Consider the following 22,493-nt stretch of genomic DNA (forward strand, 5'->3'; position numbering starts at 1 on the left):
CCCTTCCATTTCAATTATTCCTTAAGCACAAAGGCCTGCCAACTTTGATGGCTTATGCTTAAGCAGCACTGCCTCACCTTCCACTCCCTTGACTGCTGCTAAATCAGGAGTGAATCCTATGTGGGTTATCCTCTGCCAAAACGGCTGCTTTCGGGGTTCATCAACGTAGTTTGCCCAACGGCATTCTCGTAGCCAGTACTGTTCTGCCACCTCTGTTCTTAATTTTCAAAAACCTCTCAGATATATTTAGTTATGCACTTCTACCACACTATCAGTATGCAGCATAGCTGTTAACTTTTCCCTTTTCTTGCGAGGAATCCTATTCGGAATAAGGGAATTTCCCTTAAAAAAAGGCAAACGTTGACAGCTATGATATGCAGAAACCTGTGCTACAACTACTGAAAGTGTGCGCCCCCCCCCCAAACCTGCCACATACCATGAAAATGGAAGAAAACTGGTTCATCTGGGAGTATGATAATATTCTGTACCAAGCAGAATGGTGGAAAGCAACATAAGGCAATATGTGATGAAAGGACAAACAAACTGAAATACAGTGCAATTGCTATGACCCTGATATGTGTTAACAAGGGTCCCCTGCAAAGAGAATCCTGAAACAGAATAACTACCACCAGGTTTAACAGCCACTGTGCAGGTTAGCAAAATCAGGGTTGATTCATGCATCTTTTGAGTGGTTTATTAATTTGTACCTGGGGTGCGGAGTATCCCAGAGAGCCCTGTTACAAGCATAAGCTCCAGCAAACCACCAGCCAACCCACTTTAAGGTCACTTGCCAGGGCAAGCTTTATTGTACCTGTGATGAAATATCAGATGACCTCTTTGCCACTGAAGCACGAGTCAACCCAGATATAAAAGAAGTGGATGGTCACTCTCCCAAGGCCACACATATTGTAAACAAGCCTTTGCCCACACTTGGTGAAAAGTGTAACTATCTCTCCACCTCACCTTCATTGCAGATTTATGAGGCCAACACACCACCAAATTCCTTAGAGAAGAACAGGGATAAAAGAATAGCAAATAACAGTAATGATAACACAACAGCTTAAATTATGCAGTGCTGGGTTTTTTACATTGCTGTTATTAGGCAAAGAAAAGACTTGGGCTCAGCTGACTTTGGGGAGTGGGCGCTATAGATAGAACAGTTCACTTCCCTCACTTCTTGACAGCCACGCCACATCATGTGTGGCACCACCTTGGCCCCTCTGTCTGGATGTAAACGTGCACAAACTGCTGCAGCTGAGACAGGTTTTACATTTATACAAACCTAAGAGTGGGGGCATGTTCACTGGGAAAGTCTTGTTCATTTTGTTTTCCATGAACAGGAATTGCATTCATTGCTTTTCCCCATTTATTTCAACAGGAGCTCCCCACTAATCTTCTGCTACCTGTAATTTCCATGCCTTGCATCTAAATAGCATGACGTTTCAGGCATTCTACGAGAACTCCAGCCTCACAAACCAGGCATCACGCCACCTGCCAAATATAGATCGAACAAATGATTCTCATTTTAAAGAGCCCATTTGATATTGGTTGATATCTTTCTGCTTCCTCTTTGCATACACCCCTGCAGCATTTCTGTGGTCTCCAGAGGCATTGCTAACCCCCCCTCCCAAATAGAAATGATTGAAAAATAAATCAAACAGAAGACAAAACAATTTTTTTAAAAAAAAATCAGCATTTATTCATTTGAACCCCCTTCATTTACATAATGAAAGCAAATGAGATGGATTATCTGTGTTGCTTGCTATTTATTTTAAAAATGAATGAAAACCAATCTACCAGCATCCTTTTTCTCTATACACCAATGAAACAGGGAAACCTGCCTAGCTTCCTCAGCAGTGACATATGTCAGGGTTTCTTTGCAAATTGAAACTTTCAGGCTCTAATCTCAATCTAAAGACTACTCCACCCTCAACACCTGAACTCAATCACTTTGTCTACCACACCCTCCCCTTCCGAAAAGATGAATGCCAGCTGTCACCTTTAATCAAGAAGATTTACCTCTCCGGGGTGGACCTTGGGCAGGGGGAAAGGTAAGATATAATGCAGCCAACTTTTCTGGAAATTCAAAGCCAGTGGCACTCAGTATTACACATTCAGCCATCCCTAATAATAATAATAATAATAATAATAATAATAATAATAAGCATCTAAGCCAGTCTTTCCCAACCTGGTGCCATCCAGATGTTGCTGGACTCCAGATCCCATTAATCCCAGCCAGGCAATTGCCAGGTATGATAGGAATTGTAGTCCAAAACATCTGTAGGGCACCAGGTGGCAAACGGCTGATCCAAACATTAACGTTCTTAAGAGCACTTTGCATACACTACCTCAATAATTCTAGTAAGTCAAGTCAACATGATTATACCCTATTTTTAAGAGGAAGGCTGTGGCTTGAAGTTAGTGGCATATTTGCCTATTAAAATGAGGACAATGGGGGAGTAGAGTTTTGAACAAGGGAACTTCACAGTTCATAATATTAGAGGCAAACTGTTTTTCTTTAGACCTGTAAAAAAAAAACTTAAGCCGTATTAAGCTTAAAATGGGACTTGACTCCCAGTCCTGCAATCATGTGGTGGTATGAGATTAAAAAAAGAAAGGGGGGAGCATGAATAACAACAGGTGTAGTCTGTCCCATAGCCTGTAAATACACAATAGCTTACGGAACTACATGGGACTGTAGATAACAGTACGGTAAATCCATCTGCCCACTCCAGTAAGGGCAAGTTGAGAGAGGTTCTAGGTGGCTGCTTCCCAGCCAGATTATGTCCCTTCATTTGTATATTCATCAAAACTCAAACCCAGGTGTCTCCTAGAAGCAATATAAGACTTCCTTGGCCTGACTTTTTAACAGCTTGTGTGATGCTACAGGTAGAGGTTTCAGCCTATGCAAGAAGATCGCAAACAAGTTAAAATATTTAAGTATGATCCAGCAAAACAGAAAAAAAGGTAAAATATATTTAAGACACCACTGAAAGACCCACTTACTTGGGCTCCAAACAATGCTTATGGGTAAAAAATTAATATCAATGGGAAAGCGACGTTCCACTAGGTTAATGGAAAATAAACCAGGATTGAAGGTTTTCTCTGAACCAGGAAACTGCTATCTACTTAATACACCTTCAATGGAGAAAAACCATGCATGCAAGTTCACTGCAGTTTGACATATAGGTTTCATATTCTTTTCCATATGCAAGGTTCTTCTTGGTTATTTAACAAAAAAATATTTAACAAAATGTACATGGCACTTGACCATAATAAAATCCGTTTGCAAGACATTATATGGCCTCGGACGAGTCATGATTACTCAGTCACCACTGTCCAACAGCTATAATAGTGGCTTTCTTTACAACACTGTAAGACTAAGACTGGCTAGAATTCAGGCTGTATTAAAAAAAAACTATGTAAATAACAGAGAGTAATTAATTTATTTTCAAATAGCCATAAATAATGGTGGGGCTAGAAAATCTTGTGGTTGCTTAAGCTGCAGGACCCAAATAAAATAGACATGGCTTTGGGGAGGCAGGGAGAAAAAGACAGAGAAATTGAATTTATGTAAACATTATGCCATCTGGTTTGGATAAAACCAGAACCTATCTGGCAGAATTCACAGGGAAACTCAGCACAAAGTCACCATGAGGAAAACAATTAAGCTGTATTTAACTGAGCAAATTGATTCAGAGTAAACAGTCTTCTTTTGTGATTCTTTCCTCCCTTCAGGATTAACAAAGTTTCGTTTCCCACATGCCAAGGCAGTTTTGATTCAAGGCCAAAGACAAAGGGATTGCCACTAACCTTGAAGGAGGAATATAGCCTTCCCCAATTCTGAGTTTGTGAAGAAGTTTTACAGGTACCTGCAGATTTATGTCAAAGAACTGAACTCAAATAACTGATGGGAAGAGAAAAGAAGCAAAACTTAGGTGGGAGACTAAGCTGAGAATTACGGTAAGGGGCAGTTAACACTTCATGGCAAATGAGGAGTGAGGTGCTATAACAATTCTGGGATGCGCTTCTGTACAAAACAGATGGAGAACTGCATTTATTTAATGGTCCCCAACACAGTAAAATAAAACAGATTCCTGCATGTTGTGAACTAGCATACTCAGGAGAGAAGCTGAGCATAGCCTTTACCTGGTTTTGCTGATCACCGTCAGACAGAATTTTCTTTTCAGAGAAGAATACCAGCACAAGAGCTGTAGACTAAATTGTGGTAGATCCCACATTTTACCTGCTCACTCTGAGAGCTATACAGAAAGGCTATGACCTGAAACATCGCCAAGCAAACCTAAAGAACAAATGCACAATAAAGATCACAGCCTTGTGCAGCATAGCGCAAAGAAAGAGCATTGATAGTTGCTGCAATGCCCATCACAAAGGTGCTTTTATTCAGTCTCCCCTCCTGCCAGACTTTAGCCTTTTGTCTCACAACAGGTGGAATGAGAAACTGGGTGAAGAGACCAGTGCGGCAAGAGATACAGAAGCTGAAGACTCACTCAAAATAACTTTGGACTTTTTAAAAACAGGATCTGATCTTCCAAGCTGATATACACCAATCCCAGAGTTCAGCGAAGTGAAACCACAGCAAGCCACAATCAACGCCAATGTACTTTGTGAGTACAGCACTTCCCAATGCTATTTGTGTTAAAACAAAATCCCGACTACAGCATACTAAATATTGTGAGTAATAATAATAAATGCACAGTGGGTATCAATAAGTATTTTTTAAAAATCAAGTTGCTATTAAAAACACACGGATGAGAAATCAGAAAGAAAGAAAGAAAGAAAGAAAGAAAGAAAGAAAGAAAGAAAGAAAGAAAGAAAGAAAATACCACCCGTACTTTTTAAAAACTAAGCAGTGACAAGAGTCTGATAGATTCTCTCTCTGGAAAAAATGTTCCACAATCTCAGCCCCATGATGGAAACAGATCTGTCCTGAAGGCACTGCCAGATGTCATTCCAACCACAGGATAGTAACAGAAGCAGATCTTAGAGATTGGATAAAATAATAGGCATTCCTTCAGGAATACTGTTTGCTGAATGCATATATCGACATGGAAAGACAGAAACCCATACAGATCTGTTCACACCTTCTGATTGATATGCATTTCTGTCCAACTGTACTCCAAAGACTCAAGGTGGATAACAATTATTTGAAGGTAGTAATCAATTCATTAACAGCTGTAAAAATAAGTATGGCAAAGAATTGCGTAAACAGTAATGCACCACCCTTAATCGACTGGATTGAGAAAATATGATCCACTGTAACAATGATAAAATTAACTTACTATTAAGAGAATATGCATAAATAAGGGGGGAAATGTTTACAGGAAAATGGACTGTGTTCCTTATCATTTGGAATAATAAATACCAAGACAATGTGCAACCTGTATGATACTATCTTCTTATAAATCTGATTTGGGAGTTTCAAGAAAAGATGGCTAACAAAAGACAGAGAGGGAAATCGGGGGGGGGGGGTTAAACTGTGAAATCCTATGCATGCTTACTCAGAAGACCCTTGGTGTCATTATAATAAATCTCCCGTTTGCTTAAAAAGTCCATTTAAAAAGAAAACACCACAAATGTGAAAGGATCACCATTGTCTTTAGCAGCACAAGTGCTAAAGTATGTGTACACACCATACATTTAAAGCACAAAGAATCATAGGAGCTGTAATACACCCACCACAGAGCTACAGTTCCCAGCAACCTTAACAAACTACAGTTTCCAGGATAAAGGGGGTGGGGTTTCAATGTACAGTGTGTATTCAAATGCAGGAGTGATAGAATGCATAGGTTTTGGTGTGTCACCAGGCACCTGTAAAATGTTCTCTTGATATATATATTTTTAAAATAACCTCAAATCTCAAGACTCCTTCAGTTTTGACCTCTCCATTAAAAAAAGCAAACCATCCCTGTCATTACCTGGCAGCAAGTTCTTGCACGGAAGCACTGTGGAAAATCCATCACCCTTCTTGAAGTTAACTTCCGAATGCTTCTTAATTCACAGGAACATGGGAGTCTCATTTATGTATCCCAGAAAAGTGCATGCTGGGAATAGGTAGATCTGAGAATCAGAGCTAGGGAGGAGCGCAGTGGTTATTTTTAGTTACCCTTGGCAGATTTTTTAGTTAAAAAAAAAAGCCCATCTTGCGAGAAAGAAAGAAAAATTATTAATTTTACCATGGCAGGCTGGATTTTGAACATGCCCCGTGTGATATAACTTAAGGCATAAATCAACAAATCCTTCCACTTGGGTTGTTAGGGCACTGCTTGCTTCTTTAGGCAATTGTACAGGGCGTGGATGGGAAATGATGCCAGGTGACCTCTAAGGAACATATCTGTATAAACTTCTGAAACAATGCCACACCCTTGGGTCTTAATATTTTAAGTGGTACCAATAAGGCAGTGTTGCAATTTGTGTGTGTTCTCGAGCATACTTCGGATCTAGGGACCTGAAGAAATCTCTGTCTCCTCCCCCCGCCCCAACACTCACAATTGTCCTGCATGAATATTAAGTTCTGCCAGGAAAGTTCTCCTCCGTGCCCTTTCTTTGGGAGCTAAACATTATGTGGAGACACAAGACAAGGCCTCCTTTATGGTGGCACCCCAACCATGGAACACCCTCACCTCTGAGCCCACCTAGCACCAGCTCCAAATTTGTTCCAGGCTGCATGTCAAGAACTGGTTATGAGCTCAGGTACTTGACTGCTGTTAAGTTTACGGGCTATCAATACGAACCAGCATACTGCTTTAGTAATCTAGTAATTTAGGTATCTGAAGAAGTGTGCATGCACGCAAAAGGTCATACCAATAACAAATTTAGTTGGTCTGTAAGGTGCTACTGGAAGGAATTTTTTTTATTTTGCTTTAGGTGTGTTACTTTATGCAATGAATTATAGCTTTAAATTAATTATGCACCCCGCTCTGAGACCAAGTAGTAAAGGGTGAGTTATGATGAGGTCACTCTTCCTTTCCACACAGCCCAAAGGACTGCTTACTCTCCTAGAAATCTTCAGAGATCCAAGATCTTCTTCAGAGTCCCTTTTATGAATCCATCTGCTTTCAGAGGGAGTTTAATGGTGCCATTCCAATTATGCAACTTCACTCCTAGTAAGGCCCACCCAGGGATTGCCCTGTTATGTTTCAGATGCTGGGACAAGACCTTTTTTATTTGATGTTGCCTGCTGTAAAACTCATTGTTTTACCTGGTATTTTATATAACTTTTACTACCACCATTGCTTTTACAGTTTGCTTTGGGATACTGATTTTTTTTAATTGGATGTTTTAACTGCATGTTATTCCACACCACTTTGGAACATTCAAATTAAAATAGAAAAAGTGAGCTGTGAGTCTTTGAAATAACAATAAAAGGAAGGAAGGCAATGATTAGCATTCAAGGCTCTACAGCAAACTGCAGACATGAGTGCTATAGAAATAGCCACTGGTTCTGCTTGGTAATCACCCCCTGAGAACCATTTTTTTGCAGGAACATTCAGCTGCTTAAAATACCTTCCTTTCCTACTGATTGAAATTCAAGACTTACTTTTAAAAAAAAAAGATTTCTAAAAAAACCCCAACAACACACAAAATAAATCAGTCTAACTAAAATCCCCCTCCCAACAGAAATCAGAATTAGCAACATTATTATAAAACTGCATGCAGTTAAATTCTACCCAAAGCTTGCTTTTACGTAAACACAGCTTTCATCTGGTCCTAAGCTGATATACTCATGGACAGCATCCTAAAGTCAATTTGCACTGACAGAGGAGTCTAACTTCCAAAGAAAGGGAGAAACTAGAGGACAACCTTAGCGGCAGATAATAATAGTGCTTTGCTGCCAACATGGTGGCTGTCTGCATGCTCCCCAGTGCCCCCAAGATCTCTCCTGGCACCCTCCCAAGGCCTCTTCTAATTTTTGGAAGTTTGGAGGGAGGTGGTTTTGCTTAGTTTTTTTCACCTTTAGGAGACAAGCTCTAGCTTGCAGCCAACTCAGCCACCTTGCTTTCTTATCCCCAGAATGCATCTGAACTCCACCCGGGACAGACCAAGCTAGTGCTATGCTTGTGCTCAGCCAAGGTGTCTGTATGTATCTATTTATGTATGCACTGAATTTAATAAAAAGAGAAATATGTCACATGGTTGCTTCTTAAGGGTCTGAGGAGAGAAGGAGTGCTGGAATGCCTGGGAGGGGATTGTGACTTATTTTAATTTTGTGGGAGGGCAATTTTGTGCTTTGGGGCAGAAGCAAATCCATTGCCTGTGTGTGTATTAAAATGATGCCTGGATGTTGTTTGAAGACGTTGGAAGGGAAGAAATTGGCCATGAGAGTTCCTCAAATTTTGAAATATGCTCATACACCTTAACAGTTATGTGACCCCCCTGCTTATTCAAATGCATTGAGTTTACAGCAACCCTACAAGGCAAGTCTATATTATTAGTTAGGGTTACTTTGGAATTTTGCCGATCGAGGATCTGTCAGTCACACTTGCAAAAGCTAACTGCTGCCATGATCTCTTCAGTAGTGCAGAAACATAATGTGATCAATGGACTGCAATGCAATAAAATCAATTTTATTTGTAAATTACGCAAGCCAGCTTGGCTAGAGGTTCCTCACTATTAGCACTGAAACCACGTGACTTCAAATGCACTCAGCAAAAGAAGCCAAGCCGCAACCCACGTTCTATGCATGGCAATGAGAGTTTAGAAATCTGGAAAAATCTTTGACAATTAGGATCAAACTGTATGTTGTAGAAATGCATGGCGGCGGCTGATCACATGTAGGTTATGCATCTCTCGGGTAATGTCTAGCAAAAGACATTACCCAAAATGGCTTTCACCATTTCTCTACCTGTGCTCAAATTCACTGTCCATTGGATAGAACAGGTGGAGAAATGGTAAATGATCGCATCATTCATAAATGCATGTAGAGATATACACATATATTAATGAGTGGCATGGGCCACCAACAACCATGTGTCCTTTGTCATGTCTTGTTAAGGCCTAAAAAGCAACCAAATAGCCATTTAGTGCATTATCACAGTTCTGAGATGCTAAACACCCACACTATCCGAGTGATGCCATGGACAGGGAACACAGGGAAACACAGCTCTCAGACTTTGTCCAGAGCAGGATCAATTACGGTATGCTATCTTCCTGAGTACTCCCGACAACCTGATAATGTGGCTTTAAAAATGTTTCTAACAGATTAGCACAGAGGAAATCAGAGAATGAAAAAAACAAACAGAAGCAGCATACCAGGAGCTTCAAGGCTAACACTTTACTGGAAGATTATTGCCATTTATTCTTTATAAAATTGCTTTATTGTTGTTGTTTTTTCTTTTTAAGTAGCACTGCCCCATGACAGAAATCCCAGTGTATACATATGCATAATATGCAGAATTCTGTTCCGCCTGGGTACACCATTCTGAAATCTCAATCTTCAAGGTAGATATTGTTACAAAACAAATGACAGGATTATAATATTAAGATCTGATGGAATCCTTGGAAAGAATTTATTGAGCTGGACTGTAAATGGAAATTATGAAAAAAAATTAAAAATCAAGAACTACTTTTGGACTTCTTGAGTGAAAAAATATTAATTTGTGGTGCCTGAGAAGAATTATGTCTGGCAGACTGATAAGCACCTATATATTATATGATATAGCTAGATGGTATCCTACTAGTGAATGCTTTGGACGCTTGGACGCTTGGGTTGCGAACGTGATCCATGCGGGAGGCACATTCGCAACCTGCAGCGTTTGCAACCTGCAGCGCCGCGTCTGTGCACATGCGGGTAGCGATCCGGCGCTTCTGCGCATGTGCAAAGCGTGATTTAGCGCTACTGCGCATGCGCCGAAACCCAGAAGTAACCCGTTCCGGTACTTCCAGGTTCGGCACGGTGCGCAACCCAAAAACGCACAACCTGAAGCGTCTGTAACCCGAGGTATGACTGTAATTTGAATGATTATTTTATATATATAATTAGCGGATAGAGAATTGGAAGCTCCTCTTTCTTCTTTGTTTTTCTTTCTATCTCTTGATCTTTCTTTATTTTGGTTTTTGTAAAATTTATTTTCTTTAGATTACTTTAACTTCTGTTGTATTTTTATGTTGCAATAAATTTTCAATAAAAGTATTTTTATATATGAAAAAGATATCAAATCTGCAGATTAAACCAAAAGTCTCACTTCACTTGGCCAATAAAACATGCATAGAGGTTAACACATGCATACAAAATTGGCTGACGGAAACAGTGAAAGAGAAGCTTGTCATGTCTTTGATGGGTACATTTTGATAATCAAGGATCTCTGCATTTGCAAGTGGGAACGGGAGAGTATATGTCAGTGTTTGCTGTGAATCTGTACAATATCTAGGACTGTTAACTGCTGGGTCTTGCCTTCATTTTAAAACAGAGTTTTGAAGAAACAGCAGAGGGGAATATATGTTGCTAGAAATAAGATAGATAAAAGGGAGAGCAGAGCATTAGTTATAGCCTCCAGCTGTCAAAAACCACTGCAACACAAGTTTTCTGTGCACAAGGCTGAGACACAGTAGGTGTAGAGAGAGAAAACACAGGTATGAATAACTATTTAGGTGCAATAGTCTCTCTTCTCGCTCTCTATCTCATTTCATATTCCCTCATCCAAACCACTGAATGATTTAACTACAGCCTGTCCTCAAAATCAGCATGAGCCTTTCTTACCAGTCCACCAGTCTACATGTTTTGCTTTGATTACATTCCTCTGATCAAAAAGATACTGGCAAGCCAGTTTGAGCAAGACAATCTTTTTGAGTTCCCTAATCTCTCAATGAAGGAGTGATTGGAGAACAAATACCATGCGGTACACAAGGGTGAACTCAGGAACCGAGGAGAGGAAATAAGAGTAGAGGAAAATTTCGGGCTGAAATGAAGGAACGGTAGGTGTCCTGACAGCAAGAAACATCAATGGGATGAAAGAGGGACAGAGATAGATGCCCAATCGCATTGGTGCATTCTGACTGCTGAAAGCAAAACGGTGAAATGCCTGTATCAAACACAAATTAGACACCCAGTTAAAATACTTTGTAGGAAAAGGGAATTTGGAAGGGGGAAATTAAAAAAGAATAGTGACATGGTAAGAGTCATGGGCTCTTGAATATCTTATATCCAAATAATTGACTTTTTTCAGTGCCTAGACATTTTTCCCTTCAAGCCTTCATAGTTCTCAACATTCCAGAACAACAGCCTTTATAGAATACAGGGCTGGCCATCTCTCTCTTTTTCAATCATTCAGAGGGCCTCTGGTAAAACTGCATCACTGTCCTTACTCCCTGCTAATTTCTCCATCAACAAGTCTTTGCATTTAGTGCTATCTGTACTTCACTGTGGGTGGATTAATGCAACTATTTTCCAACACCTTTTATGGGTAAGGGCCAAAGCTCAATAGTATAATAAATACATTGCATATAGAAGGTCCCAGATTTGTATCCCCTGCATCTCTATGGTAGGACTGGAAAAGACTCCTGTCTGAAACCCTTGGAAGTTGCTGCTCTTCAGTGCAGACCAGGGTTGGTGAAACTGTGTATTTCCAGAAGTTGTTGGACTGCCACTCCCATCAGCCCCACATGTCATGTTCAATGGTCAGAGATGGGTAGTGCAGCAATATCCGGAAAGCCACAAGTTCACTTCCCCTGGTGGAGGCAACAGTGTGATAGATGTACCCATAATCTGACTCATGTAGGGTTGTCACCTTTGTTCTGGCATAATACAGGGCAGGGTGCGGTGCTGAAATGACTTCAAAACAATCCATCACAATCTATTGAAGCCTAACAGGACGGCCTCTCTGGAATCTGTCACACACACACACATACACTTGAATTTATAAATCTGTCTGTACTTTGCTGCCCAGAGCTTTAATACATGATCGCTTTCACACACTTGGCAGAGAGAGAGATGGGGAGAGAGAAGCAGAGATACAGGACAAACTGCATTGAATCAAGGTAGGATGTTGCATTTTACATTGAAATACGGGGCAATCCTGTATTATACAGGACAAGTGGCAAACCTAGTCATAGTAAGACCATCCTGTGTTCCAGTTTTACACTCCAAGCTGGTTTTTGGGCCAGAAAGTTATGCTTCCTCAAACAACAGGCTCAACACACCTGTGCAGATCAAACCCTAAGTCAAACCTATACACACAGATGGGGATGAGAGGGTAGAGCCAATTGCAGCTGAGGAGTGGGTTCCAGTTTTCAGTGTTATTCCACATAAAAATAAGTCCCCATAAAAAGAAAAGGTTCAATCCCAGACCGTTTTTGACCATGTTGGCTTACTATTTGAATCCACTGAGTATTCAGCCTTGCTGCTCTCTACTGACCAAGTAAAATTTTAATAGAAAATTAAGTAACTTAGTTAAGAACACATGAAAGTAAATTATATTGTTTGTTCTTAGGTAGGGCTGATAAAATTTGGATAGGTAAAAGGGAGTCTGACCCTTCCCAAATATTCTGATGGCCCCTCAATATTTTTCTCCTGTTCACCATCCCTCCTGGCAGATGCTTTGCATGCTTTTCAAGTTGGCTAATGATCCAGCCAATCAGCGATTATGGATTCATGATCATGACTCAATGTAGCCCCTCACATGTGACAGTGGGATGTCACAATGCCAGATCAGTATGAGGTCTTGGCTACTGAATGAGAGAATAGTCGCTTTCCATTTTAGAGGTGAAACAAACGAATAAATACTGACCAAAACAGGAAGGGAGGGGGGACATTGGTTCGTGGAAATGTATTTTGCAAGACACAGCTTCTGGGAATCCTGGCTCAACCCTAGTTTTGCATTATATTTACTTAGCTCTGTAGGCAAAGGGCAAGGCAACTTGACTGCATTTAGCTCCAACAGTTCAAAAGTCTATTCTCAAGCCACTGGCCTTAACAGGACATTACTATAGCAGAACAGCAGAGGCACAGGATTCTGCAGGTGTGGTTTTAGAAAGTGGGAAGATATTTAGCAGAACAGTAGGAGTGCAAGGGACACTATCGTCCTTGCCCTGCTGTAGCACATATTTTGAAAGCCATGCAAAGCTCTTTCACAGTGCATCGGGAAGACATACAATCTCACCCAATGAGGGCTGAATAAACTTCTTTTTATTGTCTTGTACCAGGTTCAATATTTAAAAGTTATTGTTAAGCAATAAAAGCAGATATTTTGCCCTTTGACATATGCAAATATATGTTCTTTCCTCCACTTTACCAGGTTTACCATTCAATCCAATAAGGAAATAGCTATATCACCTCAGTAAATTTTTACAGTGATGCAAATTTAATGCCCTGTGGGTGTGTCAGGTATGTAGGTAGCTTATCTTTTCCTTTCAGAAATTTTACTGCTAAGTACCGTATTTTTCGCCCCATAGGACGCACCGGCCCATAGGACGCACCAAGTTTTTTGGGGGGGAAATAAAGAAAAAAAAAATTTATTTCCCCCCCAGGCGTTTGTGGGGCCGGCTGTCCCTGGAGCTTGCGGGGCAGGCAGCGGGGAGAAGCGTTCTTCTCCCCGCCGCCCGCCTGCAGACCAGGTCCGGGGACAGCGGGAAGATGCGCTGTGCCTCCCAGCTGTCCCCGGAGCTTGCGGGGCAGGCAGCGGGGAGAAGCGCTCTTCTCCTCGCCGCCCGCCTGCAGACCAGGTCCGGGGACAGCGGGAAGACGCGCTGCGCCCCCCAGCTGTCCCCGGAGCTTGCGGGGCAGGCAGCGGGGAGAAGCGCTCTTCTCCTCGCCGCCCGCCTGCAGACCAGGTCCGGGGACAGCGGGAAGATGCGCTGCGCCTCCCCACAGTCCCCGGAGCTTGCGGGGCTGGCGGCGGGGATCAGCACGCGTCTCCCCACCATCAGCCTCCAAACCACATCGGGAGACAGCGGGATGGCGGCGTTCCGCCTCCCCACTGTCCCCTGACCTTGTGGGGCTGGCGCTGCAGCTCTCCTGAAGCCTGGAGAGCGAGAGGGGTCGGTGCACGCCGACCCCTCTCACTCTCCAGGCTTCAGCGAAAGCCTGCATTCGCCCCATAGGACGCACACACATTTCCCCTTCATTTTTGGAGGGGAAAAAGTGCGTCCTATAGGGCGAAAAATACGGTAAATAAAGTTTGCTGGGATGGAGAGCTCAGTCTCTCAAGTTACATGGGAGCTGTGGGAATGTGCTATAGATCTGGAACGCAAATGATCTCAGGTTCAGTCCCTGGTACCTTAAATCAAAAGCAGCAGATGATGGGAAAAGTGCCTTGCTACCTCAAGCCCTAGAAAGGTACTAATAGCCAGAACAGATAATACACGGGACTAGATAGACCAATGATGGGACAGCTTTGTAGGCTTCTTTGACTCAGGCAGTTAATGGAAGCTCCCCTTGCGCAGAGGCATTCCTTCAATACTTAAAACAGTTATGGGGAACCTTTGGCCCTCCAGGTGTTGCTGAACTACAAGTACCATCAGCCCCAGCAAGCATAAAATCATAGAACTGTAAAGGACCACAAGGGTCCAACCCCACTGCAATGCAAGAATCTTTTGACCAACATGGGGCTCAAACCCGCAACCCTGAGATTGAGTCTCATGCTCTACCAATTGAGCTCACTCTTCTTCTTCTTCATGACCCAATAGGGCATGTTGAATTTTTCACCTTTCAAATTCCAAAAATGAGGGACGCTTAAAAAGTTGTAACATGACTTGGGAATTCAAAAAAATATTTTGCTATATTAATATAATTTAGTAATTAAAAATGACTGCCAGATACTTGCAATTATATATTATACTATTATTATTATTATTTAGCATTACCTGACATTTTCAAAAGGTAAAATTAAAATTATCTGGTTTTCCAAAAAGTTTATTTCCTTCTTCATCAAATGTAGGCTTACCAAGCTAAATGTTGTCCAATCCCAAAAATAATAGCAGATTTGAATTCCTCACACCCAAAACCAGTAGAGGCAGGACTTAGCTTTATCCTCCATAAATTTGCCTAATCCTCCTTTAAGGCCATCCAAGTTGGTGGCCATCCATCACTGTCTCTTGTGGAAACAAATTCCACAGACGAATAATACACTACACTCTTTTTCCTGTCCTTAACCTTACAACATTCACCTTCGCTGGATGTCCATGATGTCCTTAACCTTACAACATTCACCTTCGCTGGATGTCCATGATGTCAGGTTATGAGCAAGTGAGAACATTTTTTTGCTCTATCCATTTTTCCCATACCATGTATAATTCCATACACTTTTATCATGTTGCCTCTCTAAATTGAAAAGCCCCAAATGTTGTCATCTGTCCTCAAAGGGGAGTTGTTCCACACGCTTGATCACTTTGGTTGCCTTTTTTGGAACTTCCTCCAGCTCTACAATATCCTTTTTCGAGGTGAGGTGATAGGAACCGTGCGCTTTATTCCAATTTTGGTCAGACCATAAATTTGTGTAACAGCTGGGATAGCTCTCTTGGTAAAGCACGAGACTCTTATCTCAAGGCCATGGGTTCGAGACCCACACTGGGCAAAAGATCCCTGCACTGCAGGGTTGGACTAGATGACCCTCATGGTCCTTTCCAACTCTACAATTCTATGATTCTACTGGTAGTTTTATTTTCAGTTCCTTTCCTAACGATCCCGAGCACTGAATTCACCTTTTCCTCAGCTGCCGCACATTAATACCACCTCCATCCTTGACATTCAGAACTGAAAGATTAAGCCCAGCCTGAGAAACAAGGTAACGGCAGCAAGAAAAGCTCTGCTGATCCACAGGCCTGACTGGCAAGGTCCTTACCTTTCTTTCCTGGCCATATTACATTACAGGTTTGATGTACCTACACCTGTCTACGAAAAAAGTGTAGGATTACAGATTGTTTTTTCTCAGCCAACACAAGTTTTTGAAAGCCACAGTGTCTCTAAGACAGCTCCCCTGAGACTGAAAAAGTAACATCAAATGAAGCCAGATATAGGAGGCATTTCAAGGTTTAAAATGAATGGAACCCTTCCAAAAAATATTTCTATGTAAAGATGAAAGGGTTGGGCAGATCTCTTAGGGAAAGATTTGTTTTTGGAAATGTGCCGGGGTGGGGTGAGGAGTATGTACAACATATGCAAATAGACACACTATAAAAAAAAAATATTCCAGCTCCATTAAGGGATCGAACTATGTCCTGTAACAATGATAAAATAATTATGATGAACTATGCGAAGAGCATTCTAACTTCACATTTCTGATTTATTCACCAGCACTTGGAAAGGTTCCAAGCATTGTGACATTTTACTATGTTGCAATAAAACATGCGTCATTAGGTCACTTGTGGATTTACCCAGGGCAGCAGCTAACACAAACGGCATTTGGTCTATTAATTATATGACTCAAATTATTTTAAAGCTTGACATTTGTTACAGATATATATATATAGCACTGTAAGTCATCCTGACATTCTGTTTCATTAAAAAAAATAATTCTATAGGGCTGTACTGTCCAGTAATGAGCAAACTTAATTTCGCTTAGTGATGACAAATAACAATACGTCATACTTACCAATGTGGTTTGGCTACTCCACCAGTAAGCTGTTCTCCTGAACCTGAGCTCATTCTTAACAGCACATTTGGAATCCATTACCCAATAGGGATCCATTACTGACTAATGTTGTGGGGGCAGTTATGTGACCTCCCCACAACACTTATGTGAGAGGAATATGCTGGCTAGTTACAGCCCCCACTACATGGCTTCCAAATGCATTAGAAGAGACTCTATGCACATACCTATGTATGAGTGCATGGATTTTCTCTACCTGAGGGCAGATCCTGGGTCAATCAGAGTCGTATCCCCCCCATCCCGCAAAGCACTACAGGTAAACATGAACACCTCCTTCCAATGTGCTCTGAACATGCAGACCTAGGCACTATAGCCCCAAATACCATCCTTACGCATTCTTTCAGCATGGGTGCAGTGTCATCTGAAACACACGTGAGCAAAATTCACTCAGTAGGGAAACTTTTCTTGAACTTCTGAGCACTTACATCTCCAAATTAGTGCCACTACCTTCACAGCAAGGTTTTTTTTGTAGGCAGTAACTAATTCCTTGAGTGATAGCTCCACAATTTAGTGATACCAGCTTTTAGCCTATCCTAAGCTATCTACCCATCACCAAGATACATTGCCAGTGAGTAGGAAGACAGCATTCTTCCCCTGACCCTCTGAATATACTTCAGTGTTACAGTCCCGCAAGTGTAGTATTATCAGCTAATGAAGAGGACCCTTATTTGTTTCTAATATTTATAATCCACCCTTCAATAACCACTTAGCACTCTTAGGGCAGCTTGCAAAAGTGTCTTTAAAAATACAAATATTATACCTAACAAACAGCAACAAAGACAACAAGGCACACGATAAAGCACAGACTTTGGTGCCACCACCAACAAAACTCTCTCTCCTTGGTTGCCACCTGCCTTGCTTCCAGTTGTGGGGGTGCCCAGAGAGGTGCCCCAAATGTAAATCTCAGCGTATGGGTGGATAAATACTGGGGTGGATAAATACTGCAGTGTGTGGATGCAAGTGAAAATCTTACAACGTGTTGATTCTCATTCAATTCTACTCCCTTAAGAAATCAGATCTGATTGCCTGTTAAATTAAATATGCCTATGGGGCTGTCTTGCCCTGCTCCCCACAGTTCTAGTACAGTCATGCTTACCACAGCTACATGAGCAAGCATACAGATTACAGAGCACATCAGCAAACACTTACCATACCATCAGAGATGCACGGGGAAGGGCCCTTTGTCATTATATTCTCATTCTTATACACCGTCACGTCCCTGGCACTGTCCCAGGTTTCCTGCACTGGTTGGAGAGCAAATGTCTGCAACAGGGGAAAATGCAGCACTTCTGGAGAATCCCCACCCAGTTTAGAACCTTGAACATATGGGTTCTGAATCACACAGGTAATCTCCAAGGTAAAACTCCCCCCCCCCCATTGTACAAGAAGAATGATGTCTGGACAAGGCCAATGAAACCTAGTAAACTGGGTGTTCAACATCATGAAGCTGGAACTTAGCATTCAAAATATGCAGCCAGTTTTTTAAAAGCCAGAATCACAATGAAGATGCGCAGTCCACTTTCTACTTCTGTCCACAGTGACTGAGGTGTCAGACAGTTCGCAACATTGCACACCATTGCAAACACCCTTCATGCGGCTTGAGCGCTGGTTTGCAAAATCCTGTGACGTCTTAAAATATCCCAAGTAGGTCCTGAAACTGGTATAAGAAATGTGTGCCTATGAACATCATCTCATGGTTCCTGCAGCCTACTTTGTTACCCAAAATGCTTACAAACAGCTGACTGGTTCATGCTGGCAAAGTGTGGGAGAGCTGTTAAAGGGTACTCCAAAAATATAAAACTCTAGTAGCAAGATGTCAGGATAAGTGTTATGCAGTAATTTCAACAGCGCACATTACAATATACTGGATATTATTCCCTTTATTTGAACATGTGGTCACATCAGCACATGATTTCGGGGAAAGAGATTTGTGTAATCAAGCAAATAGGCTTTGCAAATAGCATTTTCCATGAGACTGAGTCGTAGCTAGGAGTGGCAGAAAATATATCTAGAAACCCTTTCAGAGAACATGTTCACTTCATAATAATAACAAATATCTAGAGAGATATCAATCAAGTCATGACTGCAGTTCATTTTTACAGCCCAGTGAGTTTGACTGAATCATTGCATGCACTGAAAGAAGAAGAAAGGGCATGTTACTTAAGTGCTAGGAAGCACTGTTGTAAAGAGGAAAAAACTTCTGAAGATAAACAGAACAAGCCTCTTGCTGGCAAGTACTAATTCATCTGTTGTCTAAATGACACTGAAAGATGGGTTTCAAAGGGAAATGTTCATTTAGCAGGAAACTGGCATAGATTTAATGGAAAAAGTAGGGCTCCAAGATTTGCTCTCAGAAATATGTCAAGCACAGTCAACACAAGGATATTGTATAATGGTTGATTATGGGGAGCAAGCACATGCCTCAAACTTCCTGCACCAAACTGCCCAACGTCACTATATCACTTGTCCGTAATGATTTGATTACATGTGTGCAGCTCCTGGGTTAGAAATCTGGGCCGGTTTTTAATGACACATATAAGCCACACCCATGTGCAAAATTGTGCAGAACCACCTATCTTGAACACAAATTACCTCCTGGAAAAATGTGCAACTTCTTACCTCAAGAGCACTGTGCTTTTCTTCTGTCTCTTCCATTCTTTCAAATGTTATCCTTCGGATTCTAAATTATAACAGTGGAATGTCAAGGTGGCAGCTCCTGTTTGATTAATTAGGCTTTTAAAAATTTATCTGTTTATTTAAAACACACACACACACACAACTTCACCAACACCACCATTTAAGTTGCATGTCAGAACCAGACCTCCATTGGGGTTTTGTTTGGATGAAGTCACCATCCCTTCCTACAATGTCAAGACGAGCCAAATTCAAATAACAAAAAAATTAACATCTTTGCATTTTTTAATGAAGTGGTGGACACTTTGATTCTATATTGCCATCTTGCTTCCTTAAGGGTGCAAGCGAGGGCAGAACGAGACATGGTGACATTTATTTGTTGCTCTGCTTGGGGTTTTTTTGGTGGAGGGAACCATGGGATATGAATTCAAACTACAGTGAGATGGAGTGCCAGCACGTCTTCTCCCAAAGAATACACAGTGCCTCCTGGCCCATCAGCCTCCACAATTCCAGAAAGGAGGTGGGTGGGGAGACTAATGGACAGCTTCGTAGAGAAGTGGGAGAACAAACCTAGGACTCATTTAACAGTCAGGAGAATAGAGGACGCAAAGGAAGAGGAACAACTCAGGTAGGTATATAATTTAAAGTCCCTTTCAAGCTACGCAGTGAACTTAACTGGGTCACTGAGCAAAGTGTGGCATTTCTACAAGCTGCCAGCATGCGTCCATATCAGGCCCCTTCTATACAGGGGTTGGGGGCTTTAATCCTATGGTCCCAATCCGGACTGAGGGGCCCATTACTGCAATCTGCATTGCAAAAAGAAAAAAGGTTCAATCTGTTTCAACCACTGTATGGGGAGGGGCATTTAAATAAAGCCCCACCCTACCCCAGCACTTGGGTCCCAATATGGATCCCCCACACGCACACCACTGGCCATTCGTGTTTGCGTGTGTGAAAATTATACTTAATATGAGAACAATGGAATTAAAGGCACAATTAACGGCTGTGAGGCGTCGTGGAGGCCTCTCCCCGCAAGGCCCTTTCCACCTGGCCTAGGGGGCCAGGCGCACACTCACCCAGCCCCACTGAGGCTGGAGGAACATCGCCTGGCTAATGTTTTATTGATCTATTGATTTTAATATGCTGTAAACCGCTTTGAGGTTTTTATTAAAAATATAAAGCGGTATAGAAATTAAGAAACAAACTAACCCCAAGCAAACAGGAAATGCAATCTAATAGCCAAGTTAGACACAAGGGAGCATTCAGAGTCTGTCAGGCCTGCCTCCAGCTACATAGTCCTGGGATACACGCTGGCGTAAGCTTTGGGCTCAGCCATACACCCTGGCCGGGTACTGAATGGGCACAGCTGTGTGAGGGAAACTGCCCATGGAGGGCTGTCTGCTGAGGGCCTGAAGGGTCCTCTCCTTGCCTCTCTCCACCTGGCTTGGGGCGGGGCCTAACAGGCTTCACAAGGCCTGCGGCTGCTGCTCAACAAAGAGGGGCTCCTCTATTAAATTGTTTTTAAATTTTTATCTGTGTTGGCTGTGAGCCCTGGAAGACCTGCACCCTGCCTTGCTGGCCTTTTCCCATCTGGCCTGGGAGAGTGGAGTGCTGACTGACTCCAGCTACAGAACCTGAGGCTGTTGAACAGATCCTTGGGCTGGAGTATTGTTTATGGGGAGGGGGGGGTTGAGAGAGCTTGCTGCTAATAAATATCCACAAATTTATTAATAGAATAGAATATACAATAGACAAGGTAATGATATGTACAATTTTTAACATGCAGAGAAGAGGAATGTGCAAACAAACCAGAGAGGGGAGCTGAGGGAAGTCTTTTTGGGGGGAATAAAAAGGGGGGGGGAAATAATGTAGTTGATTATTTGGATTGATAATTTGTTTTGTTGAAATTGTCTAATAAAAATATTTTTTAAAAGAGAGAGCTTGTTGCTGTTATTGATATTGTTGTATCTTTAGTTTTAGATCTTATCATTTACATGGAAATTGTTTCCATTTGGTTGTATACTTTTTGATGTGTTTTATTTATTGTTTGACTTCTGTTATGTTTGTAATTATGTAAATCTTGTCATGTTGTAAGCTGCCTTCAGGATAGTTTCAGCTATGGAAAGGCGGCATACAAATAAAATGATGATGGTGATCATGATATCCTCCCCACCATGATATTCTCTGGACAGCTCCTTCTCCCCCCTGTCCTGCAATCTCCCCAGTCTCTGTTCTCTGTCCAGTCTCCTCAGAATCCCCTCAGAATCCATCAGTTCCCTATGGCAGCTCCCAATAATAATAATAGTGATTTGATAATAGTAACTATTATTATTTATGACTTGTCCCCCACCCATCTGACTGGGCTGTCTCAGCCACTCTGGGCGGCTTCCAACAGAATATAACAGAAGACAATGGCTAATTAAAAAGAAAAATGGTAAATAGCAGTTGTGACTGGCCTGATCCAGGCTACAACTGGGGAAGAGGTGTTAAACTCCCCAGGACCTGCCCTGCAAGCCCAGGTCCTGATCCGGATCGGACCTTTGTGCTTGCTATTCACTTTAAAAAACAAACAAAAAACTAATTGCTAATTGTGTAAATGGCTTCATATCTAGTTTGGCCCTAAATGTTGTAATACCCTGTGAATAATAAGAAATCTATAAGGTAATCAATGTAAAATATAAATATTCTACAAAACTAAAATACTGTAGGTAATTATTCTGTGACTCCCAAGAAGTGTCTAAGCACTCCTATAAAACTACAGTTGATGATAATTACATGGTAGAATCCATGAAAGATGTGAACTGGTTTAAAATGTGCTTCAGATATGGAGCATGTAGCAAATTTTGACACATGCATCAGGATCCCATTAATAAGTTAATATTATAATATAATCTGGTAATATGCAGGTTATTGCCCTCTGAACACAGGGATATTGCATTTCTAGCTATTATGGCTATAAACAATGATAAATATACCTTCCACAAATATATCTAATTCATGTTAGTGATTGGCTGTCATAGCCTCTTTAAGCTATTAATGTTGCAGGTTAACTGTGAATTGGGTGAAGTGGTACTAATCCCCCCCACTTTATGCTTATCTAAAATGTAATCCACAATAAGGCTGGGAGTATTTAAGTAATGTTCCCATAAGCACACACATGCACACAGTCTCAGTTTGCACACAATGTTAGTGCAAACATGCAGGCTCCTGTTGAGCAGATTGCAACCACTTTTCCAGCAGTACATGTTAAACAGC

The 22,493-nt window shown here is 41.6% G+C and overlaps 1 protein-coding gene across 19 annotated transcripts in view; it reads right to left on the reverse strand.

Moving 5' to 3' along the window:
- ST3GAL4 (ST3 beta-galactoside alpha-2,3-sialyltransferase 4) overlaps positions 1-22,493 on the reverse strand; it is a 174,796-nt gene that overhangs the window by 40,949 nt on the left and 111,354 nt on the right. For 5 of the 19 annotated variants that reach the window (XM_083588951.1, XM_083588960.1, XM_083588963.1 and 2 more), the window contains one exon: positions 19,224-19,320. The exons of 7 other annotated variants lie outside the window; for them this stretch is intronic. Coding sequence is in view for 9 of the 12 variants with exons in the window: in XM_083588960.1 (XP_083445086.1) it covers positions 19,224-19,259 (36 nt within the window). In the remaining 3 variants the exon portion in view is untranslated. Of the gene's footprint in view, positions 1-5,939; positions 6,095-7,975; positions 8,106-17,753; positions 17,812-19,223; positions 19,321-20,530; positions 20,671-22,493 lie in introns of those variants that run through there. 7 more of the 19 variants (XM_083588944.1, XM_083588953.1, XM_083588961.1 and 4 more) reach the window with 7 other exon arrangements.

This window comes from Podarcis filfolensis (genome assembly GCF_964270895.1).
Source record: "Podarcis filfolensis genome assembly, chromosome: 15".
Lineage (NCBI taxonomy): Eukaryota > Metazoa > Chordata > Lepidosauria > Squamata > Lacertidae > Podarcis > Podarcis filfolensis.